This window comes from Ambystoma mexicanum, chromosome 1q, assembly GCF_040938575.1.
Source record: "Ambystoma mexicanum isolate Mex_15411 chromosome 1q, UKY_AmexF1_1, whole genome shotgun sequence".
NCBI lineage: Eukaryota > Metazoa > Chordata > Amphibia > Caudata > Ambystomatidae > Ambystoma > Ambystoma mexicanum.
In genome coordinates, this window is record NC_090922.1 from 1,207,528,535 (window position 1) to 1,207,555,159 (window position 26,625).

The 26,625-nt window shown below is 47.8% G+C and overlaps 1 protein-coding gene across 1 annotated transcript in view; it reads left to right on the forward strand.

Moving 5' to 3' along the window:
* SLC35D1 (solute carrier family 35 member D1) overlaps positions 1–26,625 on the forward strand; it is a 180,277-nt gene that overhangs the window by 133,924 nt on the left and 19,728 nt on the right. The window contains exons 9-10 of the mRNA XM_069641946.1: positions 1,011–1,078; positions 19,088–19,166. Of these exons, the coding sequence (XP_069498047.1) occupies positions 1,011–1,078; positions 19,088–19,166 (147 nt within the window). The remainder of the gene's footprint in view (positions 1–1,010; positions 1,079–19,087; positions 19,167–26,625) is intronic.

Here is a 26,625-nt window from a genome sequence, read left to right on the forward strand (position 1 = left end):
TTTCAATGTGGCACTGTATTTTGTACTGAACCATTCAAAATTTTAATTTGTCCCTTATTTTCTGGAAATTATTAACTGGAAATTGGATCTATGTTTTAATGCTTGTTTGTATATTTGAAATTTAAATGTAATGTTTTCTTTCTACTTAGTCTTTTTTTTTGTAAAGGTTTTTTGTAAACCATATACAATAAAATAAAAAAAAATGTCGTCAGGACTAGTACGATAGTCACTTGTTTTGTTCCTCCCCTTCTGCACTCTTCTCCCTCACCTTTTTTCTCTGGCTCTACCAGAAATGTCATCGGGCCTAGTATGGTAGTCGCCTGTCTGTTTCCATTTCCTTTCCGCTCCCCCCTTCCTTCGTTTTCCATGTCTTAGATCTTGTACTATATGAAATGTAGTCATCCTTACAGTTCATGGCCTGTAAGAATTTTCCCTCGTTACCTCCCTTGCCTTGAAGCACTTTGAAACAGTTTATTTATATAGCACCTATACACAATCATATCTTGTCTATCTCTGGGCCCCCTTTTTTCACTCACTTGGCCCCTGTTTGTCTCGGTCTCTCTAATCCAATGCTTGTTTAAAGACTAATATTGGACCTTGTTTACACCCGCTCTGCTGCTTACGAAAAAACTAAATATAAATGCATTATTGGTGGTAGCAAGATGATTTGTGAGCTATTTCCTTAAGCCCATGTTATCTAGTACACTGACATGACCAGTAACGCCCCTTCAGGAAAAGGAATGGCAATTATCCCATGAATCACATTAATAGTCAGTACACTTTAATTGTTCATGAAACCTTGGTGGAGCGTTCTGATGCCCATCCCAGATGGGTGACCACCTAGTGACAGTAAACAAATATTTTTATGTGCGCATAAACCATTGACTCTTTTAAAAAACTATGTCCTTGGGCCAAAAGAATATTTATTCCAATAGTGCCGTTTGTATTAAGGTATCTGGCCTGAAAAGCTTTTCAATATTTTTAGTAACTGTTTCTAATTCTTTTGGTAGGCTGTGGAATATGAAGGCTGGGTAGATATGGTGTTTGCTGTTCAGTTTATACTGTCTTGTATAATGGGGTGAGTATGATTTTTCGAGTCATGTTTTTCATGTGTTGCGTTTCTAGCTGTATGTCTACTTCCTATAGGCTGTTCCAGGCTTTCAACTGCAGTACCCATAAATGTGCTCAAAGCTGATTATCTGTTTTTTTGGGCATGGCTACAACAAGTGTATCCATATAAGTGACTTATTCGAGCAGAAACAATGGCATCGTTATTGTTTGTGTTTGGAACTTAATGAGAAGGATGGTAGCATTTACTTACCTGTATTGCTTTGGCTTTTCTGGTGCAGTCCTTCTTGAAACCACTGCCATGAGTATTTCTCTGAATCCCAGGTGGGCACTTGTGCTCGATGCCCTCTGTTCCAGGGTAAAGATTTATCAGAAGAAACGCTGTTGCATTTCCCATTAGTTAACATTGGGGGTTCCCCTGCTCTGCCACACCCTCTCCTAGGGCTTCAGGTTCTGAACCGATGTCTACGTTAGGGTCTGTTTGCCCCAGAATCTGCACCTGTGGGGTAGAACCGAGACTTCTTTTCCCCATGAATGTGAATTGGCCTACTGTCTGTCCCATTTATTCCTATGAACATTACCTTGCAACTCACTTAAATTGACTGGGGGGGGGGGGCTTGCCTACCCCTGGTCAATTTGCTGTACTCGCCTGTGGGTGGATTAGAGAGTTCTAGGCCAAGAACTCTATTTGTAGCACTTAACTCAGATTTGTAATGCATATTTAAAGGCAAGTGCTCTGCTCCTGTAAATGTGTATTCTTTCTTTCACTGTATGTTTAATAAGTCGTTTTGTCTGTATGGAATTTCAGTTGTAACTGTCAATGTATCAGAATGTATATTTGGACCGCCTCTGCCTGGGTTTCAGAATTTTTTTCTACCCTATGCATTTATATTAGGGTATTTATTGGGTGTGGACTGTTGGAACTGTTCTAAAATCCTCCTAAAACCATACCTCAGGAAATACAGAATCTCCATCTCTTAGTATAAGGCAGTACCATCTGAGAAACCTTGGTAACTTGGTCAGAGCAGCCAGTTTTAGAGGGCTGTAGGCTGGTACAAAATAATTGTAGTATACATATTATTCAAAGAAACACCAACACTATTGTAAATACTATTATAAATATAAGTAGGCCAAGATAAATCTTGGGAGAGGGAGGTACTGTTAAATACCATATGAACATCATTCTAAAAACCAACTCAATACTAAGGTATACAAACCAAAATATAACCTTATTTAGAAGAGCAGTCGGCCAGTCAAGGTGAGTTAAAACTAAAGTTACACATTCAGAATGGTAACCTGCTATTCTTGGAGTAAAACCAGATTACTTAAACTTTCAGAACACAGTAATTGAAGGGCAGCCGACCCTATTGGTCCTGACTTAGTGTTATTCAGTTTCAAGAATTGCCTGGTTAGACCAACATGTTTAAGAACACAGTTCAAAGGTAGTAACTTAACCTATATACTACATAGAGGCCTTAAGCTTCTCAAGGATAAGTTTGCATACGCTAAACTATTTTAGAAGTGCATTAGAGCAGTTCAGGGAAAGCACAACCCAGTATTACAGGTTTAGAAGAGTGGCAGTGTTTGGGGAGTTTTCCTAAAGTCCACTTGAGTTAAGACTTCATAAAACTATCCCTTGGCATACAGGTCCCCAACAAGTATAATTCTGTACTTGTCAAGGAAGCTTGGTAGAGTGGCAGAGCAGTCAGGTTTATCCTAGGAGGAAGATGTGAGCTGTAGACAAGTACACTGAATCCAGTTCATACAGTATATTAATTTATATTTAGACAAAGGTCAGGAATATACTTGGTTCAATTAACAAACTCACTTATTCGGAGGCCACCAGGGGGCGCACAGGCAATGGCTGCCTGAGTGCGTAGCTCCCGCTGTGACCAGGCTTTGACCCAAACGACTTCGCCGGCCCCCCCCCCCCCTGAGCACCTCCTGGGCGAAAGAGCGGCTTCCGAGGCCCCCAGGAGACGGAGGATCGGGACCCGGGACTCCCCGCACCGGGTGAGGAGTGCGGAGGAGAGGCAGACCCTTCCTGCAGCCTGGCAGGCCCATAGCCCATAGCCCATCCCTCCCACCCCCTTTACCCCCCCTCGACTATCCTTCTCCCCGACCAGGGGCGGGGACTGGGTCTGCGGCGGTCCGGGGACGCCACCGTGGTCCGGGAGAGACACGCCCCCGCCTCTCCACGTGCTTCTCCCCGGCAAGATACGTCCAGGGGACTCTTCCCCCGAAGAGAAGACGGCGGGACCCGCCCGGAGTCCGGGGGCCCGAGGCGGGCTCTGGATCTTCGAACGCTGGCTGCCACAGCCCAACGACGGAAGTAAAGCAGCAGAGCCAGGGGAGGCCCGGGCGTGCGGACCCCTGGAGCACGCCGGAGGTACGGGCCGCCCGCCCCCCCACCACATTAGCACCAACGGACAGGGGGTCACGTGGGTGTGAGGCCCCCGCTGGTCGCAGGTGGGGCGTGTGCCCGCCCGGGGGTGAACCTCCACCCCCACCCCCAGGAGGGGGAAACAAAAGGGGGGGGGGAGAAAAAAAGAGAGGAAAGAAACAAAATAAAAGGACACGGAAAAACCGCTAGGCCTCCACTGGCTCTGGATCGCCCTCCCCCCCCCTGCTGATTCAAAGAAATCCACGATACTAGCCCTACAGGCTACAGGGCTCCCGACGTCCCTCCAAGGGGTACCCAGCAAAGGCCCTGACCCCCCACGAGGAGTTTGGACGGGGTGTGAGGCCCCCGCCAGGCGACGGTGGGGCGTGTGCCCACCCCCCCTACAACGTGCAACGTTCTACAACCCCGGCTGGTGCCGGCCCGGGACGGGTCAGCCCCGGTGGGCGGTCCCTCGGTCTCGGGGGGGGGGGGGCCCCCGCGGACGTCCCCAGGAGAACGGCCTCACCCCCCCGCCAGGGACATTGAGGCCCAGACAGTGGACTACAGGAAGGCACCCGATGAGCTGGCTGGAGTCCCTGCAGGAATACTGCTTCAAGGAGGGCAAAAAAGGCGACAAAGGTACAAGTCGGAAAAGAACCATGGCCCAGTCGGAAGACTCAGCCCCCTCCTCCTCAGCCATGGAAAGGGGCTTTGCCTCAATCTTACAAGAAATCAGAGACATGCGCTCTGATATTGCACAGAAGTTTGAAAAAATGGACCAAAGGGTGGAAAATATCGAAGACAGATTGCACCAGGTCGAGATGCAGCAAACAACCTCGGCACCCCAAGAGATTCAACTCAACATGAGGCTAGAAGCCCTCGAAAAGAGGGACGAGGAGAGAGCCCGCCAGATGGACGATTTCGAAAATAGGGAGAGGAGGAACAACCTCAGGATTTTCGGGGTGCCCGAAATGGAGGGGGAAACGGAGAGGGACGTCACCAGAGCGGTGCGGGACATCATTACTCTCCTGTTTGCGGAGGAGATGACTACAGAGCCTACGTTCGACAGAGTGCACAGGGCGGGGGGCAGAGCGGGGGGGGGCCCCGTTCGATCTTGGCCCGGTTCCACTACTACTCGGAAAAGACTAAAGTGCTGGAGGAGGCCAGGAAGGCCCGAGAAATCACCTATAAGAATGCCCAGATTTCCATATACCAGGACACCTCCGCATACACATTGGCTAAACGGAGAATGTGCCAGCCCTCACGCAGCTGCTAAAGGATAAAGGGATACGCTACAGATGGGGCTAGCCCTTCTCTCTGACATTCGAATACATGGGCCAAAGATCAACCCTAATTACAGAAGAAGACATCCGTGGTGCGATCCAGGAATACGTGGTGGACACGAACCCCCAGAGGGGCCCATCGGGCCCAGGGGATGGCGGATCCGGTGACCCCGACCCGTCGAGGGATAGGAGAAAGAGAACCGGGACGCGTAAATTCAGGAAAATGAACACCCCATCGCCAGCAAAGGAAGGCGGGCGGAACGATTCCGAGGAATGAGAACGGACTAGAACTGTTATAATCTAAAATGGCATTCGGAGGAGTCAGAGGTTTACTCTTTAACTGCATCCCCACGAACAGCAAGTATATGGGTCTCATAAAAAGGAATGCAGCCATGGGAGGGTTGGGGGGCCTCAAGAGGATCAGCTTCATGGGCGATTAGCCTGGCCACAGGGGGCAGGCTGGTGGTTCGGCCAAAAGCCAGTGTTGGCGGAACTATTTGGCTGGATGCCGGGGAGGGGGCAGGGGGGTACACGAAAGTTGAGGGGGTTCAGTTTGGAGTTGGGGTTGGGGGGCAGTTGGGGTTTCGTTTCATGCCCGCCCGGGTGGCAAGGGTGGGGGGAAGAGGGGAGTTCAGAGCACAATTCAAGGAGCATCCGGGAATGAGCATTACTGAGTCGTTGATCGTGAGGGAAGATTACTTAGATTATGGCTGAGAGTCTGCCTGCCCTGGGTGTGGGCTCCCTCAATGTTCGGGGCTTAAATTCTCCCACGAAAAGATCCCTGGTTAGTAGGGAGTTCCGAAGAGCCAAGCTTGACATCCTCTTCTTGCAAGAGACCCATTGGCCTCTGGGGAAGGAACCCAAATTGCGGGGTGGTGGGATTGGGGAGGTCTTCAGCGCTTCCCACAAGGGAAAGAAACGAGGAGTGGCTATACTACTAGCTAGAGGAGTCAACTTCGAAAAAGAAACCATACTGAAAGACCCGGGGAGCCGGTACCTGCTAGTCCGGGGAGCCCTGCAGGGGGCCCCACTCACCCTGGCGGTCATCTACGGTCCAAACGAAGGCCAAGCTCAGTTCTGGGAGGAGATGAGGGATAAACTAAAGCTTTTTGTTCACGGCACGGTGGTGGTGGGTGGGGATTTTAATATGGTCCTGGACCCAATCCGGGACAGGAAAAGAACAGATCCCCAGGGCAGCAGATGAAATCATGGCCCGAACCTTCCAGAGGGGCAATTCGGAATTAGGCTTGGTAGACACGGTCCCAACCCCCAGATCCGAGACCCCCTCCTTTACGTACTATTCAGCAATCCACACATCGTTTTCCAGAATAGATTACATCTTGGTGGACGAATCCCTGGTCTCATCTATATCTGGCTACAGGGTTGAGCCGGTCCCCTGGTCTGACCACGACCTAGTCAGGATTACTATAGCGAGGGAAGGGCTGAGTGACCGCGGGGGGAGATGGAAGTGCAATGACTTTCTACTAAAAGATGAGGTACTAGCGCAGGAGATACTAGAGGCCATCACTGAATTCTTTGAGTTTAACGACAATGGGGAGGTAGGACTACACACCCTTTGGGACGCCTTCAAGGCCACCTTGCGAGGAGTCCTGATCAAAATAGGAGCCCGGGAAAAGAGGGTAAGGGCCGTCCAGGAAAGGTGCCTGAGGGAGAAAATTGCCCAATTTCAACCAGGGGGCTCCCCTGCGGAGCCCTTAGACGGTGACAGGATGGCCGCCCTGGCCGATTACAGGCTCCAGTTGAAGGAACTCCTCCTCCAAAAAACCGAAAGAAGTCTCCAGCTGGTCAGACAGAGGTACTATGAGAAGGGGGACAGGGCGGACAGGATCTTAGCCTGGAAGCTGCGAGAGGTCCAGAGAAGTAAAATGGTGAGAGCAGTTAAAAATGAGGAGGGGAAATTAGGCCATGATGCATCCCACATAGGAGAGGCATTCCGCAGATACTATGAAAAACTATACTCGTCCGAATATAACGGGGATGAGGAGGAAATCGAGGGGTTTCTAGATTCTATACAGATCCCAGCCCTTTCCAGGGAAATGGCGGCAGTGCTGGAGGGAGGGTCTCTCCCGGACTCCATGATGGAGGCAATCATAGTGGTGCTCCCCAAGGATGGTAGGGACCCCTCGGAGTGTGCCTCCTACCGCCCGATTTCTTTGTTGAATACTGACGTGAAGATCCTGGCTAAGGTGATTGGGAGGCAGATAGAGGGGGTCCTGCCGAAACTAGTCCACGGAGACCAAGTGGGTTTCATAGGTGGTCGTCAGGGCTCAGACAAAATTCGAAAAACTATAGATTTGATCCACCATGCACAGAGGGCGGATCTTGACGCGAGCGTCCTATCCTTGGACTCTGAAAAGGCGTTCGACAGGGTCGAATGGAGATTTATGGCACTCACCCTCCAGAGAATGGGCTTTGGGCCACAGATCCGGGACTGGGTGGCTGCACTATACAGGGCCCCGAAGGCTAGGGTTTAGGTGAACGGCAGGCTATCGGATCCGTTCTCCCTCTCGTGGGGAACCAGGCAGGGATGTCCGCTTTCCCCCCTAATTTACGTTCTTGCAATGGAGCCCCTGGCCATCACAGTCAGAGCTAATCGAGATATCAAGGGGATCAAGAGAGGTGAGGTGGAATTTAAGCTATCCCTGTTCGCAGATGATATCCTGGCCTACCTGGTGGACCCGTGGCTCTCGCTACCCCCCCCCCCCCCCTCTTGTCTCTGATGGCCACATTTGGGTGCTTCACGGGGCTCAAAATTAATGCATCCAAATCGGTCCTCCTCCCCATGAGAACACTAGACCCAGGTCTGGACTCCCTGGACAGGTTGGAGGGGATAACAGTGGGGAAAACCGCTATCCGATACCTAGGTGTTCTCCTCCCCAGGGACCTTTCCAATCTTGCCCCTATTAATTACGACCCTGTGATGGTGGGGATCACGGCAGACCTGAGGAGATGGGGCTCCATGATCCTGTCCTGGTACGGCCGCATGACGGCAGTCAAGATGAACATTCTTCCACGGTTGTTGTATCTCTTTACCTCTCTTCCCGCGGTCGTCCCTGACCAGACCTTCAGGGTCCTCCAAAACGCGGTCCGTGAGTTTATATGGCAGGGTAGGACACCGAGTACCGCAAAAACTGTCCTGACTTTACCCAGGGAGGAGGGAGGGTTCGGGTTGCCAGATTTCCAACTTTACTATCGCGCCGCCCAGTTACGTGTCGTCCTGGAGCATATGAAAGAGGGGCTGGGCACATACTGGTCCTATCTGGAGGACATGGATACCCAACCACTAAAGGTTCGGGACCTTCTATGGGCCCCGCGAAAATTTATCCCGAACAGACTGAAGTCCCACCCGACATTAGGCGTTCTCTGGGCAATCTGACGGGAGGGCCCCCAAACAGCACACTTAACGTCATGGCCGTCCCCGATGTCCTCTCTATGGAGCCAACCCCTCAAGCTGGGCAGTAGGGGGTTCTGCTGTGCACAGTCCTGGTCCGACTCGGGGATGGAATGGGCAGGGCAGATGTTCAGGGAGGAGGAATTCCTAACATACGAGGAATTGAGGGATGCTCTTGGTCAGGGGTCACTATCCATCTTTGAATATCTCCGCTTGAAGGGCATCCTATGTGACCAGGCCTGGGGCCGAGACTTGAAGAGACAACTGACCCCCTTTGAGAAGTTTCTTGATACAGCGTCTTCCAGGAAGGGGGCGGTTTCAGGGGTGTATAACATTTTGAACACTGTCAATTTGGGGGAGAAGAGGCGGTTCCGCTCTTTTTGGAACGAGTTGGCAGGGGAAGAGATCTCGGAGGACGCCTGCTCCAGGATCTTTAAAATAGCATTCCACGGGAATTTATTTACCGCGGATATGGAACATAATTTTAACATCCTACAGGGATGGCACAGAGACCCTGCAAAGTTGTCAAAAATGTTCCCAGGCGTATCCCCAGCATGCCCAAGGGGTTGCGACCAGGTTGGTTCGAGGGCACACATGTGGTGGCACTGCCCGAAGGTACAGGTATATTGGGAGGAGGTAAGGGGCTGGATCGCTGAAATCTCAGAGGAAGTGCTCCCCCAGAACCCTCTGACTATGCTGCTGGGCCTCCCCCCAGAGGACACGGACACATTGAGGTACCCTAGAATGTGGGAAACAATGATACGAGCGGGAAGGGTTGCCCTCGCCCAAAAGTGGAAGAGCCCAGAAACTCCTTCCAAGGTGGAATGGCTACAGAAGGTCAAAAACATGTTCTTGATGGACAAACTGACGGCAATGGTGAACAATGACTCGGCCTCCTTTCAAGCAAACTGGTACCGGGTGCAACAGATTTGGGGATGGGATGTCCATTGATCCGTATCGTGGAACTGGGAATGATGTGGGTGCCCAGGGCCCGGGAACCGGCAGACGGAAAACGGCCAAACTAGAAGTCGACGCTCATGCTCGCTTCCAAGCTCCAGACTAAGAGAGCTCGTTTTTCAAAGCCCCGTTGTGGGTTTTTTTTTTTTGTTAGGGGGGTGGGATTGCATTGGGGTGGTGATTCACCCTCGGGCCTGTCACCTGATTTCATATGAATGCGTTTGGTGCCCCAAAGTTTAAGTAAATGTTAATAAAACCAAAGTTTAAAAAAAAAACACACACTTATTCTAAATACTTTTGTAACACCATTGCTTCAGTGGTAGTTGCTCGCAGTACAATTGTGAGTTTGACATCAATGAATGTTCTACCGTATTATTGGTACGACTGAGCACTCCTGTTAAGACAAAGATATACAGTAATTCTATTTAGTTGGCAAAACCACACAAGTTACTTTTTTAGGAAGGAAAAGGGTTGGTTAGTCATACAGTAGCAGAGCTTAAAATTCTAGACACTTACTTACTTGGCAAACAACGCTTTTAAAGACTAATCCTAACACTGAGCACACTTCGAACTGACTTTTGCATAAAGAGTTAAAAAGCGGCAGAACAGCCAGTTTCTTGGGATACTGTTAGTCTCTAGGAAAAAGATACTTGAAGAGTTAGCACAACGATGGAGCCCTGCAAAAGAATTCGCTAAAGGGACACAAGCTGGCAGCTTGGGTCAGAGGTTTGTGTGGACACCCTGGACACCTCTTCGCACACTCCAATACTCTGGAGTGACTTCTTGGTTTAAGGTAAGCAATACCTTTTTTTTGTATAGATTTTCATATTCATGGCAAATTATCCTGATCTGTCAACCCCTTAACCCTTTGCTTGGACTTGGTAATTATCTAACCTTGTCCCTAGGTGAGTGGCTTTTTCACCTCTCACCTAGTCTTTTACTCTTATGTCTCTCCATAGTGCATGGTTGGAGTTATAGTTTTCTATAACCTTTTGGGCTTAGGCTGGGTTTCCCCTTTGGGCTCCCCTGTTAATTTCTCTTTCATGTACTTGTGTGAACTATAGTTCCCAAAAGGAGCATTTTCATCCCCTTTACATTTTTGTATAAGTGAGCCAGCACACACCCCACCTTATGTGGAGTGCTGTGGGGGATACAGTGTATCCCCTTTCTTACTCACCTGGTAACATTTTGCTATAATTGGGTGTTGACATGAATGACTGGTGGCAGTGGTTTTACCTTCATGACATTTAGTCATTTTTCCTGGCAGGCTGTTAATTCAGCCTCAGTAATGCACAGAAGGGCCACATTTTTTCTAAAATGCTGGGCTCTTTCTTTTTTCACCATTTCTTGTGTGCTCCCTGTTTCTGAGGTCTTCCTTTTGGATTCCCTGCCCAGGCTCCAGAGTGTCTGAGAAAGCAGGAAGTGAGGGATGGGGAGCCAAAACTCTGCAGCCCTTTCTTTCACCTTGACTGTAAGGAACCAACTGCCAGTGGAGGGGTCGGGGGGCGGGAGCTCGGCAGTCCCGATTGCACAGCCAGACTGCCCCTTGCTGTAAAATGCAAGAGAATGCAGAGGTTGTGCTGCAGTTCCCTTTTAAATACTCCAAACCTGGAAGCTGCTGACAAGTCGACCACTAGTGCTGAAACTGAAGAGGAAGACGGCTGTAGCGATTTCCAGCGAGCCTGCTGTGTAACCGGAGCCGACTGAAACCCCGACCTCTGCGTCCGGAACGTGACACCTCTTGCCCCGAGGCTGGTGAGATCCGTTAGTCTCAGAAAGACCTGCATTTCAAGCCATCCCACGATGTGCTGCAACCTTGCTGGGTTGCAATATCCCAATACCCTGGAACCTCGAGCCATTGTGCGGTGCAGTGTTCCGAATTGCGAAACACTGCGGTTCCTTGCTGTCGAGATGGACTTTCCTTGCTTCTGGGGTCCCGCACTCTGAGGAGGTTCAGGCTTGGTCAGTCCTGCTTCCTGGGAGTCAGGAGGATCTTCCTGGAGCTCTTGGCCAACTTAAAAGCAACGCACACAATCTGGTGTTCCTCTCCCTGGCTATTCGGTTTCCAGCAGTAACTCTGTGGAAAATCAACCAGCTCCGAGAAGGATGTCCAAATGGCTTACTTTGGATTTGATTGGTCCCACCAAACGCAGCCTGTGGTTAATGCACACCACCGTAGTTGAAACGAAACCACTGCCACCAGCCATTCAGTGAGGAAAGGGTAAAATAAAAAAGCTTACATGAGAAGCTACACAAAGGGATACTAGGTAACCTCCAACACCCTATTGAAAGATAGTGTGTGCTGGGTCTAGAAAGTTAGAAATATAAGTAAACTATTTCACTTTACTGCTCTGGGAAACAGTAGTTTATCCCAGCGAAGGTATTTAAACCTTGGGGAAATCTGACTTCCCTGTGCCACTGCACTGAAGGTGCTGTGTGACACAATGTAAAAAAAGATGCCTATGGAGTTTGTCAGTCTCCATAACCAAAAGAAACACAAAGCTCAGAAATCACATTAAAATACATGAGAAAGTGGGGAAAAAGGGTCTTGCACTCTCCAGATTAAAAAAATGAATCAAGTCCTCAAAATCCAGCAAAGTTGCTGGGGGTCTCTAAGGTGGAGGGAATTAGCACATTATTGAGAATTCTCCTCAACACAAAGCAGTCTCAAAAGTTCCTGTGGATACTTTCTAGTCTCTAGAAAAGAAGATACAAGAAGGCTTAATTGATGTTGGAGACCCTATTAAAGGACTCGCTGAAGGAACACAATCAGCGGCTTGAGTTGGAGGTAAAAGGGGTGTTGCCCTGGACACCGAAGTGCACTCCAATGCTCTGGAGCCACTTTCTGGAATCTGGTAAGCAATACTTTTTCCCCACAGTACCTTGGGTTAGCATCAAATGTTTGTGCTGGATGTTGCAGCTCTGGACCCGACCTCTGGATTCCTTGGTCCGATGAAAGGCAGGGAAATTGACTAAATCTCTTAGCAGAAGTCCCTAGGGAAGACCTCTGGCACGACTTTAAGCAACTTCTCTGGTCACTCTGCAGTTTTGGCACCTTTTTCTACAGCGTCAACAAAGGATGCAATTTTGCATGGTCATCTTGGCTTCTTACAGTTCTACACGCTGCTAAGGGGATCTATTGGATTCGATTGCTGGAGTGTCCTTGAGGGCTCAGCAAAGATATGGACTGATTCAGCCTTTCCAGGATGTTTCACTCTAAATGGGCAACAGGTCTCCTGGTATTGGGATTTCGTAGCTCTGGAAACTCACAGGACCTCTGGAGAGTTTCTTGCGACTGATTGTGCCCACCAGTCAAATGGAAAGAGTCGTCGTTAGGCAAAGTAGGAATGCAGTACCCTCTGGAAGCACTACAAAGCACTATGACTACAGGTATAGGCGACCCAACCTTTGGTGTAAGCTTGTACTACACAGTTTTGGTAGCATGTTGAGCAGCCAGGCTCCTCTCAAAAGGGGAAATGTGAGCTGTAGAGGAGTTACACAAAGATTCACACTTGCAGGAATTCAAATAAACTTACAGTCAAGGTTTCTTGTATAAACAATTATTAATTTATCAATCAGTTATAAAGCCTTCTTTAGAAGGGAGCAATATACTAGTAAAACACAAATACACTGTACACTGAGTTTCTGAATCAGACCAGAACTTTTTGGGATGGCCCACACACGCAACATACACCCACAGTTGACTTCAATAACAAGGGTGCTGTGCACATTAATATCTTACTGTTGGTATTCAGACCACTCTTGAAAGTTGTTAAAAGAACACGAGATAATCATCTTAAGCAGAGCAAATACTTTCAGATTGAAATGGAACAGTCATTCAATTCAATAGGCTAAGCCAAAGTCAATGGGTAGAAGTCTTGTATGGGATGCAGCACTTCAACCAAGTAAATGGAAAAGTCTTTGCACAAGTTCTTAGGAGTCTTTGATACCAAGAATCGCATGTAGGGCTACAAGCTGATTAGAATTCTGAGTTGCATATGTTACAAGCACTTTCACAGTAAGAGGTGAGTTCTTAGACTTGTTTTACAGTACCTTGGAAAACCTCCCAAACTTCCTGCCTACCCCAGACACTCTGGAGCCAGAGGCGGGTTTCTCTCAGAAACCCCGGCAAATTGAAATGAACAAAGAGACCAAACATGGTTTGGTGCGCAGGGAAACTCTGGACCTTTCCACAAAGACATGGTGAAAAACAAAGACCGGGGACCATTTTGTCAAAGATGGGCCAGCGCCATTTTGAAAAAGATGGCTCACGCGGTTAGCGTTACTAGTGCTGCGAACAGCCGCGGTAAATGCAAACCATCGTAGTTCGGAACGAAACCACTGCCACCAGCCATTCTGTGAGAAAAGGGTAACATAAAAATGTTTCATGAGCATTTAGACACGGGGGATACTAAGTAACCCCTCCGACACTCTTGTAAAATGGGGTATGCTGGGTCTAGCAAGTACAATGCTAAGTAAAGTCAATTTCACTTTACTGCTCTGGGAAACAGTAATTTATCCCAGAGAAGGTAATTAAACCTTGGGTAATCTGGAAGACTTCCCTGTGTCACTGCACTGAAGGTGATTTGTGACATAGTTGTAAAAGATGATGCTTATGGAGTTTGTTAGACTCCATAACCAAAAGAAACACAATGTAGCAAAATCACATTAAAATAGATGCGAAAGTGGGAAAAGGGGTCTCCCACTCTCCAGGTAAAAAAAAAAAATATCAAGTCCTCAAAATCCAGCAAAGTTGCTGGGGGTCTCTAAGGTGGAGGGAATTAACACATTTTTTAGAATTTTCCCTAACACTCCTCCCCAGACTAAGGGACCGTAGTATTTAATCCACCTCTGGATGAATCTCCTTACTCCAGTCGGTCATACTTTCTGGAGAGACGATCAGCATTTTGGTGATTACACCCTGACCTGTGTTCAATGGTAAAATCAAACCCCTGTAGGCTGATTGACCATCTTAACAAGTTAGTATTTTCCCCCTTCATCTGCATTAACCATCTCATGGGTTGGTGTTTGTGGGCCTCGGTCATGGGGTGTTAGTGAGAATTCTCAATGTGCTAATTCCTCCCTACCTTGGAGACCCCCAGCTCTTTTGCTGAACTTTGGGATACTGTACTTTTTAAATCTGTTTGCTTTCTGGGTTTATTTATTTGTTATGTAGTTTTAGAAAACTCCATAGGCGGCATCTTTTCATGTGTAACACAGCACCCTCAGTGCAGTGACACAGGGATGTCTTTTAGACATCCCAAAGGTTTAAAAACCTTTGCTGGGATAAACTGTTTCCCAGAGAATGTAAAGTGATATTGACTTTACTAGTCTTTGCAAATTCCTAGACCCAGCACACACCATCTTGCAATGGAGTGCTGGAGGGGTTACATAGTATCCCCTGTGTCTAAGTACTCATGTAGCAGTCAAATGCTACCTTTTCCTTGCGAAAAGGCTGTTGGCAGTGGTTTTAGAACAAACTACCATGAGTTTTACCAACCGCAAGCACAGGTAGCTAAAAATCGTAGGAGCCATATTTTTCAAGATGGCGCCTTAAGCCCCTTTGTTTAAACTGCTCCCGGTCGTCTTTTTTCGCCATTTCTTCTTCTTGGAAAGGTCCTTCTAGTGTTTGTCTATGCACGCCAAACCAGATTTGGTCCCTTTGTTCGTATGCCTTTGGTGGGCTTCAGGACTGAAGACCGCCTCTGGCGTCTGACTGTCTGGGGTGGGCAGGAAGTGAGGGAGGTACCTGAAACTCCCTCTGCTTAGTCTCCTAGGAGACCCAAATGCCCTCTTGCGTGATTGGCTGACCCTGCTGTGTGAGTGACAGCCAGGCTGAGATGAAAGGGAGAGAACTGTTTAAAAGGCGAGACAGTCAGCCAGCCATTCACCAGAGTGCATTTGGGTCTCCTAGGAGACTAAGCACAGGGAGTTTCGGGCACCTCCCTAATTTCTGCCTACCCCAGACACTCTGGAGTCAGTGGTGGGTTTCTCTCAGAAACCCCACCAAATGCGACATGAACAAAGAGAGCAAACCTGGGTTGGCGCGCAGTGAAACTCTCTTGAAGGACCTTTCCACAAAGACCTGGCGAAAAAAGAAAAAAAAAAGATCGGGGACCATTTTGTCAAAGATGGCTCTGCGCCATTTTGAAAAAAGATGGTTCCCGCGGTTAGCTTTACCGGAGTTGCTAACTGCTGCGGTAAAGGCAAACCATGGTCGTTCGGAACAAAACCACTGCCACCAGCTATTCTGTGAGGAAAAGGTAACCTAAAAATGTTACATGAGCATTTAGACACAGGGGATACTAAGTAAACCCTCCAGCAATCTATTGTAAGATGGGGTGTGCTGGGTCTAGCAAGTACAATGCTAAGTAAAGTAAATGTCACTATCTGGAAGACTTCCCTGTGTCACTGCACTGAAGGTGCTTTGTGACAGTTGTAAAATATGATGCCTATGGAGTTTATTAGACTCCATAACCAAAAGAAAGTGTATAAAAATCACATTAAAATACATGAGAGATTGGGGAAGAAGGGTCTCTCCCGCTCCAGGTTAAAGAAATCAAGTCCTCAAACCCCAGTAAAGTTGCTGGGGGTCTCTAAGGGAGGGAGAATTCTCAGAAATGTGCTAATTCCCTCCAACAGTCGTACTTTTTGGAGTTCCTCTGTCGCACAGAAAACTGGGTCAGGGCAGCAGTGGTCGCTTCACGGTGTTGCAAAGGGCCTGCAGGCGTCTCTGATTGTCTTCTCGGTTTCTTCAGCTTCCAGTGGTCGACTTGCTCATCACTCCACGAGCATTACGTTTTATACAGTTCCAGCTCACTCCTCTGCAATCTTCCTCAGCAGTTTCAGTTTACAGAAAGGGGTGTTTGGCCATCCAACAGGACAGCCAGACCTCCAGTCGGGGCGGTTTCCATTCAGGCATTGTGGCAGACAAAGGACCCGAGGGTAGAAAACCTCTCCCCCATTTCCTGCCTGCCTAGACACTCTGGAGCATAGGCGGGGACACCCAAGTGTTCCCGCCAAAGGCAAAACGCACAGGCCGCCACTTACCAGAATGGTAGAAGGGCTGACCAAGAACAACCACGCTAGTAATGGTGAAAAAAAGAGGCACTTGGTACTTAGGTGCCCCTATTGTGCACTACCGAGGCTATGGGCATAGGCTGCGCTAACAATTACCAAATAGTTGGTAGAACATGCCCACTGCCACCAGCCATAACTAGGAGATTGCTCCTGTGACTTTTTAGTCCCAGACGGAGAATGTGTGACATTGGGGTTGGGGGAGATGTTCCTGTCTTGTTCAACTGGAAGTCTCCTAAGGGGCGTACAGGGGGGGGTGTTGTCATCCTTGTGAGATCCTGCTTTCCCAAATCCCTAGGGAGGGTTTTAGGAGCAGGCTTGCCCCCCTAACTTCGCTGGGGCTGTCCCACCCCCATCCCACCACCACTCCCCTTGATTAGAAGGGAAGAATTCCCTGGATTCGTGTCACAGCCAAAATACACTCGTAATAAAATGTTGACATACAGTAATGTTGCCGCCAGCCTGCGTGTTCCACTGTAAAAGTACAAAATGCACTAAAGAAATGCTGTCCCACTGCAGTACTCTGTCGTTGGAGGGGTAGTACTGTTGGCACAGATGATGGAAAGATGTTTACTTTTAGTGGTGCCCAGAGGCACTCGCCAGTCCTCCTCAAAAGATGATTGGCTGGCTGACTGTCCGGCAAGGACAGCCACCCTGTTGGGTGAGTGGCAGCTAGGCTGGAATGAATGGGAGAGAACTGAATAAAAGGTGAGTCTTTTGGCTTGGAAGGCAGTCGACCACTGGACGAAGGAACCCAAGAAGAGCTTGAAGAGGACGGCTGCTGCAACTCCTGGACCGTTGTTTTGCCTGGTGAAGCCCTGCTGCAGGTCAATCATCAAGTTCGCATTGACAGAGAAGCCCTGCAAAGGACGACTTCTCCCTTTTGAGTTGGTAGGACCAATCTGGACACCCATCTCGGAGCTGGTTGCATTTCCTCAGAGTGCTGCAGGAAACGGTAGAGCCAGGGAGAGGGACACCAGATTGTGTGCGTTACTTGTAAGCTGACCGAAAGCGTTTGGAAGATCCTCTGGACTCCCACGACGTTGGACTGACCAAGCCGGACCCCCATCAGCTAAGTGTGGGACCTCCAAAGCAAGGACAGTCCACCTTGACAGCTAGGACCAGCGTTACCACTGCGGTAGCTGAAACACGAAACAGCCACTGAAATTGAAGTTTGCAAGCTTTTGACCGTCGCAGTGCAGGAGTTCTCTGACGTTCTCCCTCTTGTCCCCACGACTGAGGCCCAGGAACAGCGAGATCCACAGGAACTGCCAGGAACAGAAGTCATCAAATTGCTCTTTTTCTTCATTGTAAGGTATTGTAAAACAAGACTGAGAGAACTTGCCTCTCACGGTGAAAGTGCTTGAAAACTTTTGCAACTCGCAGGCCTAATCAGCTTGTGACCCAACTTATGATTCTTCATTTTTACAACTACTTGTCAGACTCAACAACCAAAAGAAACAGAGGTAAAATTGAAATTAAAATGCATGAGAGAGTGGGGAAAAGGGCCACTCTCTCCAGGTAAAAAAAAATAAAGTCCTCAAAATCCAGCAAAGTTGCTGGGGGTCTCTAAGGTGGAGGGAATTGGCAAATTTCTGAGAATTCTCCCAAACACATCTCTTACTCAAGAAAATGACTAATATACTAGCATTAAAATTGGACTTAAAGTTTCTCCTCGTTCAGAAATGCAGCATTAACCTTTCCTTCCCCATGAACCCGCTATCCCCCACACTGTTCATAATGTATATTAAATTGAGTTAAAATATCAATCACTTGTATACATTGTACAAATTGTATGTTGGTTTGTGCTTTCTTACCATTTTGTAAAGTCTCCACTCGCTGTTACTCTGGTTCAACGTTTCTCATCCAAGGGCTCTCCCCCTTGCTCAATAAAATATAATAATGGCAATAAAACATAACATAAACCCTGCTTATCAAAATAACTCTGCAAAGGTGGGGAAAAGTGCCTCTGAATGTGCACTCTCTATTGGGACCACTTTTCTTTGGGCCAAGTGAACGGGGTGCACTTGTGTATCCCATTAATTGCATTCATAAGTGTATTGTGAATCTGCCCACGTGTATGGGAATCATCTAGAATGGCAAGTATGATTAATGAGATTGTAACACCTTGGGATACTGTTAACAGGCCAAAAGAGCAAGTCGGGGTGAAGGTTCTGTGCATTGGTAAGAATTATCGAATGATGTCTGGTATATGATCTATCAGACACACCCTAGATTCTCCCCTGTTTGTTGGGAAGTATTGCAGCCTTCAGTTATCCACGGAGTACCCTGTCCTGGTGAATTAACACAGTTCACATTTCACGCCAGATGGAATTGGAAAAAGCAAAACCTGCAAGATGGAACAAAGGATTTTTGGAATGGGAATTTTAAGATTTTTGGCAAAGCAAGCGCAGTGTGGTGGTCTGATGTGAGTGCTCTTGAGCTGTGATCTGCATCTGTTGTGAACTTCAGACTAAGTTCTGGTGATTGTCGTGTGTTATGTGACCCTGACTTAATGTTGAAGTAGTGATCGATGCAGAAGGTCGGGGTAGAGGATGGAGGACCCTTTTGGGTTCATCACCCTGTTACGCATGTACCAAAGAATGGTAAATAACTCTTCTTAGGACTTACTTGTGGCTGAAGGCTAATCTGTGGGTTCTGCATCTTTCTTGGCAACATGGATAACTCCATGACTAGCTCCATGAGACCGACCTTATAATATCAGTTGGCCGACAATTTGTCTACGTTACTGTAGCCTAGAATTGAGATGAGCTTGTTCAGTCAACAGTGGCTTGCGTTCTTTAATCTGGTATGAGCTACCTGAATCTGTTGGCTACATTTTCTTTTGATCAATGCAGGTTTGTTTGTGACAATGTGTAAATCATTTATACTTGTTCTTAATTGCAGGTTTGTTTTAATGTATGCAACTGTTCTCTGCACTCAGTATAATTCGGCTCTCACAACAACGATAGTTGGTTGTATTAAAGTAAGTATGGTGATTTACATTGATATGTTGTAAAGATCTTTTCTTAAAGTGTGAACTAAGCTTTTGCCATCAGTTTTCATTGAGATCAAATAATTGTTCATTGCAGTGGTAGAGTACTCTAAACGTTTTCGAATTCATAAACTTCATATGTTGCACATCTGGATGAGCAAGTTAGTACTGCAATAGCTTAACAAAAAATGCCCAAAGCTGTTCGAGTATGTTCTTGTAAAGGCATATGGTAGTACAACCTATGAATTCAATAGCTTTTCATTCCGATTCAGGCAGGGGAGGGATTATAAATGACTGTTAATATGCTTCCATAATGTTGCATTCTTCACCAGATCTTGCTGCGCTTCACCTTTCACATAAATAGGGATAAATGAAGTTCATGAACTACCCCATTTGTGCTACTTTGTAATGTTGGTCCACTCTAGTGAATAACAATTTAGAAATGGTGGGCCCATGATTATATAAAATGTCTGACCCTTGTCAGATTTCCCTCCCTCCCCAGCCCCCATGGAATTAATTGTATTGTTCATGATTAAGCATTTTTCTTTTTGTGGGTTCAGACTGCTGAGATTTTGTGGAGAGGGGTTGGGTGAATTATTGGCCTTTGCTTCATTTTTACCAGGCAACGGCTATCCTTCAGTGTTTGTGAACCCTTCTTGCAGCACTTAAATAATCTGAATCCTAATTTGTATTTAATCAATTTAAATTGATTATCATAATGGCCAGCATCTTTTTAAAACCTAAGAGGAAGATGTTGATATAATCGGTGAAAAACCAATGTTTTCCTTTTATTCAGTTGAACCGTTCAATATTCTGCTTCTACTATAGTATGTTTTCTGGATCCAAAGGATATGGTGCTTCTGACAATCTCCTGCTACTTTTGTGTCTATTCGCTCATGCACCTCAAATGATTTCTTACACTCGGACCATTCCAGTGACTCATCACTAGTTCTCATGGGATTCCATCTCCTATCTTGCTGGTGAGCTGAGCCCTCCATAGCTGCTCCCTTTAGGCCTGTATGCTCCGCTCGCTCCTGCTGGGTTCTTGTGGTGGCTCATCTTTCTCCCTCCCCATCTCTCCTCTGCCTTAGTGTCTGATGGACTCTCCTGTCTGAGACCATCGTGTGTTGGGATGGAGGGGGTGGTTGGTTGTTTGGGGGTCAGGGCAGGGGGTGTTTGTTGGGGGGTGGTAGGGAGATGTAACCGTTTTATGCTTAATCCCCTCTCCCGCAGCACATTTTGCTGGACGTCTGGACCTTTTTCTTTATATCCTGAAAGAGTGGAGCCTTTTTCCACTCATTCATTTCAATGTACTGTCTGTTCTGTGTTTCAACTTTACTCTGGAGTCTACTTTCCTCCATCTCTTGGGCATCTGTGTTTTACTTTTGCAGCACACAGCTCCTTATGGGACAGTGTTGCTGGGAACCCCTTGGGTTTTCCTTTGAGATTCTCTTTTTTTTTTATCCACGAGTAACAACTTCTTACGGATGGAGGGATACTTTTCATCTCTTCTAAACCTTCATACTATGAGAGACTGGCACACACCACCTTATGTGGAGTGTCAAGGGGATACCGATTATCCCACTTCTCTATGCTCCTGTGACTTTTTAGTCACATGGACAACCTTCTAGTTATGGCTGGTGGCAGTGCATGTGTTCTAACCACTATTGTGCTAGTCTTTTACCGCAGACGGTATTCGCAGGTCACCTAGTACTAACTTGGTGGCTCCTTTCTTTTTTCCGCCATTCTAGCATGGCTGTTCTTTCTTAGCCCTTCTACCATACTGGGGGGTCGGTGGGGTGGGATAGTTGGCGGCGGCTCCTTTGGCCAAGACCCTTGGGTGGCCCTTCCTAGGCCCCAATGTGTCTGGGCAGGCAGGAATTGGGGGGGGAGGGATCTTTTCACTTCCCTTCTTTGTCGGAGTGCCTGAATGGAACCAACTCCCCCTGGGGTGGAGGTTTGGAGGGGGGGGCCTGGCTGTCCTCATTGGACAGCCACCCACCCCTTTCTGTAAACTACTGAGAGAGATTGCAGAGGGGTGTGCTGGAACTGAATACAAGGTGAGGTTCCTTAGGTGAAAGGCAAGTCGACCACTGGAAACTCAAGACGACGACCAGGGATGACTGCAGACACTTTGCATCACCATGAAGTAACAACTGCTGTCCTGACCCTGAATGCTACTCTAAAGGGGAGGGCCGAAGAGCACGACTCCTTCCCTTTGGCAGGTGGGTCCAACCAGCCCTGAGGCAAGCCATCTCCGGAGGTGCTGTCTTTGCAGAGCTGCAGACCGTGAATACCAGGAGACCTCTGAACCATTGGTAGTGCTACGTCTTGCCAAAGTCAAATTTGTCTAAGTCTTTACTGAGCTCCTGGTGAAGCTACAGAGACACAATCTGACGCATCAGTCTCCTTACCAGAGTGCAGGACTCTAGGACTCAAAAATGATTTCCCAGTTGAATCATATCCTTTGTTGGTGCTGCAGAAAAGGCGTCAAAACCACAGACTGACAAGAGAAGCTTAAGAAATCTGTGCCAGAGGTGTCCTCTCGACACTGCTGCTGAGACATCCTGTTCATTGTACTGCCTTTCGTCAGCAGACCAGGGAATCCGGGTCTCTCAGCTGCACAGAGAAGAATCTAGCCACGAAAATGTCTTGCAACCTAAGGTATTATGGGGGTGAAAAGGTATTGCTTACATTCAACCAAGAAGTCGCTCCAGAGCATTGGGAGTGCATGTGGAGGTATCCACTCTTATCTCTTTCCCAAGATGTCAGCTTGTGTCCCTTTTGTGAGTCCTTTAACAGGGTCTCCATCGTTGTTAATTCTTCAAGCATCCTTATATCTAGAGACTAGAAGTATCCTCGGGACCCTTTGCTGCTTCGTAAGAAGGATCCCTCTCCGAACTGACTTTTACATAGTTAATGATCAGACTTTTAAAGCTGTAGTTTGCTAAGAAACTGCCTCTAGATCCTAAAGCTCTGCTACTGTATGCCTAACCACCCCTTTTCCTAGATCTGTGCTCGATGAGTCCTTGGGTTTATCCTTGGGTTTATCCTTGGGTTTATCCTTGGGTTTCGACGAGTCTCTCGACCGGTATTTGATTTGCTGCCAAAATGATGTAAGCAATGCTTTCGGTAATACTTGGTGTGTTTAGAATGGGCCTGCGGTTTTCAGCACAACCGGGCCTTCTATTCCGACAATGCCTTCTTCTGATGCATCTTGACAGAAGCTTGAATATTGGTGGTAGTGCCCTTTGATTTAGATTGCCCAGTCACATGCCGCACCTGTGGTTGTGGGGAGAGCTGCTGATACTATCGGCGGGCACTGCTGCACTATCCAGTGTGCCCATTGGCGCTATGGAACGCTTCGACTGTTTCGTCGGAGACAAACCAGCAGTTGTCTTTAGTGTGGGAAGAATGTGCGTCCTTGTAGCCGGGATGTACATTCCCCATAGCAGGACTTGCGTTGTGCCTGTTGGGGACAGACGACGCAGAGTGAGAATGCTCCACCGTGAGGTCAATGGCCTCCGATTCTGAGCCTTGGTCGTCGCTAAGCCCCTCGTCAAACTCGGTGGTGAAACTACTCTCGGCCTGCATCGTTGTGGTTAAGGGGAAGACACCTATTACACTTAAGGTGTTTGTCTTTCCACGGGAATTTGTCCTTGCATGAAGGACAACCTAAATGGAGTCCTCTCCATAACAGAGGAATAGTGGTGACGACAAGGGAACAAAGAGGAAAGGGAAAGGCATTCTTGCAAAGGAAATGTCCACCCGACCCCACTCACCCTATTGTGTAGGCCGGCCAGAAGGCACGGCCACGTGGTCTGCAGCGCCAACTGTTGGGGAGAATTCTCAGAAATGTGCTAATTCCCCCCACTTTAGAGGACTTGATTTCTTAACCCGGAGAGTGTGACCTTTTTCCCCCCACTCTCGTATTTTAATGTGAATTTTAACTTTCTTTTGGTTATGGAGTCTGACCCTCCATAGGCATCATCTTTTACATTGTGTCACACAGCACCTTCAGTGCAGTGGCACAGGGAAGTCTTTCAGATTTCCCCAAGGTTTAAATACCTTCTCTGGGATAAACTGTTTCCCAAAGCAGTAAAGTGAAATTTAATTTACTTACCATTGTAACTTTCTAGACCCAGCACACACGATCTTACAATAGAGTGCTGGAGGGGTTACTTAGTATCTCCTGTGTCTAGATACTTCTGTAACATTTTTGTTAGCCTTTCCTCACTGAATGGCTGGTGGCATTTGCTTTTACTGCGGCTCCGGTAAAGCAACCGCAGAGCCATCTTTTTCTCAATGGCGCAGAGCCATCTTTGACAAAATGAGCCCTGGTCCTTTTTTCACCAGTTCTTTGTGGAAAGGTCCTTCTAGAGATTTTCTCTGCACGCCAAACCAGGTTTGGTCTCTTCGTTCATTTCGCCTTTGGCAGGATTCAGGAGTGAAACCCGCCTCTGGTTCCAGAGTGTCTGGGGTAGGCAGGAAGTGAGGGGGGTGCCCGACACTCCCGGTGCTTGGTCTCCTAGGAGACCCAAATTCACTCTGTGGTGATTGGCTGGCTGACTGACTGTCCGGCAAGGGGAGAGAACTGAGAAAAGGCTAGGCTTTTGGCTTCGAAGGCAGAGTCGACTACTGGACGAAGGAACCGAAGAACTTTAAGAGGATGCCTGCTGCAACTCCTGGACCGTTGGTTTGCCCGGTGAAGCCCTGCTGCAGTGCCGAAACGCCAGGTTTGCATTTACGGACTCCCCTGCAAGGACGACTTCTCCTTTTTTGAGTTGGTGGGACCAATCGACTCCAAAGTAAGCCACCTGGACATCCATCTCGCTGCTGGTTGAATTTGCAGAGAGTTGCTGCTGGAAACTGTAGAGCCAGGGAGAGGAACACCAGATTGTGTGTGTTGCTTTAAGCTGGCCTAAAAGCTTTTGGAAGATCTTCCGGATTCCCAGGAAGCAGGATTGACCAAGCCTGCTCAGCAGAGTGTGGGGCCCCAGAAGTGAGGACAGTCACCTTGACGGCCAGGAACCCGCTTCTTACTATTTGCTGTACCACAAAGAGCTGAAACACGAAACAGCCACCGAAAGTAAAGTTTGCTGGTTGCCAGTTTTGACAGTGCCGGTGCAGTGCAGGATTCCCCTGACGTCCTCCCTCTTGTCCCCATGACTGAGACCCAGAAACAGCGAGACCTGCACAGGAACAGAAGTCATCAGCTGCATCTTTTCTTCTTTACAAAGGTACTGTAAAACAAGTCTTACTGTAGAAGTGCTTGTAACTTCCACAACTAACAAGTCTAATCAGCTTGTGGCCCTACATTTGATTCCTCTTCATCAGACTCCTAAGAACTTGTGCAAAGACTTTTCCATTACTTACCAGAAGTGCTTTATCATATCCAAGACTTTTGCCCATTGCCTTTGGCTTGGCATATTGAATTGAATGACTCTTCTAGTGAACACTAAGTATCTGCACTGCTTAAGAAAATGTGTGATGTCTTGTGTTCTAATAACCTTTGCCTTTTACCAACTTTTAAAGCTTATGCTGAATGACAACAGTGAGGTATTAATGTCACCAGCACCCTTGCTACTGAAGTTACCTGTGGGTGTAGGTTGTCTGTGGGCCATCCCAAAAGGGCCTTGTCTGATTCAGAAACTCTGGGTTCAGTATTGAAGTATATTTGTATTACTATTCCATTGCTCCCTTCTGAAGAAGGCTTTATAACTGACTGATATATTATTAATTGTTTATGCAAGAAACATTGAGTGTAAGAGTCTATTTGAATACCTGTAACTGAATCTTTGTGTAACTCCGCTACAGCTCGCATTTCCCCGATAAGCCTGTCTGCTCACGCTACCAAAACTGTAGTACAAGCTTATACCAAAGGTTGGGTTACCTATACATGTAGTCCTAGTTGTTTGTAGTGTTCCCAGACGGTACTGCATTCAAACTTTGCTTAACACCAAGAGTAGTAAGATAACTTTTCTTTTGTGGGTCCAGCACACACAACCTTATGTGGGATGGCAGGGTGGGGGGGTCGTGTTACATAGTGTTTTCCTTTCCCACTGCTCATGTTACTTTTTGTTAAAGTAACTATGAAACCTAAATGGTTGGTGGCAGTGATACCTTTACGATCATCTTGTGCACATTACTAGCAGGCTGATTACTCAGCTGCAGTACATCACCCATGGGTGACCATTTTCCCAAAATGGCTGTCTCTCCTTTATTTCGCCATTTTCTGTTTGTAAGTTCCTTCTTGGATCTCCTATCGTAGGTGAGGGGTGGGTGCTTTGTGAGTTTTGTCTTTGGCAGAGTTTTTCTGTGAAGCCTGCCATGCTCCAGTATGTCTGGCAAGGCAGGAAGTGTGGTGGGGTCCCAAAACTTCACTGTCCTTTGTGCGCGAGCTTGGCTGAAACCAGTTGGAACTGGGCGGCTGGCTGTCCTGCAAGACAGCTAACCCCCAAGTGATTGACAGCCCCATAGGGGTGAATTAATGGGTTCCAGTATATAAGGCAAGTGTTTTTGTACCACATGCAGAGTTGACCACTGGGACAATCGCCAGCAGAATACAAGCAGAGACGCCAGCAGCACCTTCAACAACCACATAAGTACCGGTGAAGCCCTGCAACTGTCCTGAACCCCTTTACAACTCGACGGGAAAGCTCTGCCAAAGCCGACTTCCTCCCTTGGGCTGGTGGGACCAACTACCCTGAAGACATTCTGCCATCTGGGCTATCCCCGGCATTCTCCAGCATTGGATCATTCATGGATTCACATGCAGTGAATATTCCCCGTCAGGCTGGGAACCTCGGTCACTTTAACCTAGTGTTTTCCCATGGAAAACTTCGACACTTTAGTGTCCTATCAACATCCTTTTTCGCTGCTTTAGTCCCCAACAATAGGATGCAGGGTATAAATAGCCCCACCTCTGCGGCTTCCCTTCAGATTTCAACCGTCTCCAAACTGTTGGGATCACCTTGTGTTCTTCGTGTCTTTGCACGTGCGTTTGATACTCAAGTATTGAGATGGCTTCTGGGGCTCCAAAGAAGTCTTTTTCAGACCTGTGTGGCTTGAAGGTGTATGAAGGCGACGGTCATATGGATTGCCTCTACTGCCTTTACCCCCATCACTCGGCAGACACTTGCGAGATTTGTCGGGGGTTCTCGCAGAAGACTCGTAAGGACCGCAATCGGCAGCTGGTCTGTTGGCTCAATGAGGGCACAGACCCGGCCTCGGATGTGGGGTCGGTCCGTAGCCTGTCCTTTGAGTGGCCTGTGCAGTCTGCGGAACATCGCTGGGTGGCATTAGCCGAGCCTCCAGCTAAGAAACATTGTCCTGCTTAACCAGCGTCGGAGGTAGGGAAGAGAAGTACATCTTCGAGTAAGTAGCTGTCGAAGGGTACTTAAGCATGGTCGGTGGGACCATTCCCGGGGGTCGTCTTTCCAATCGACCT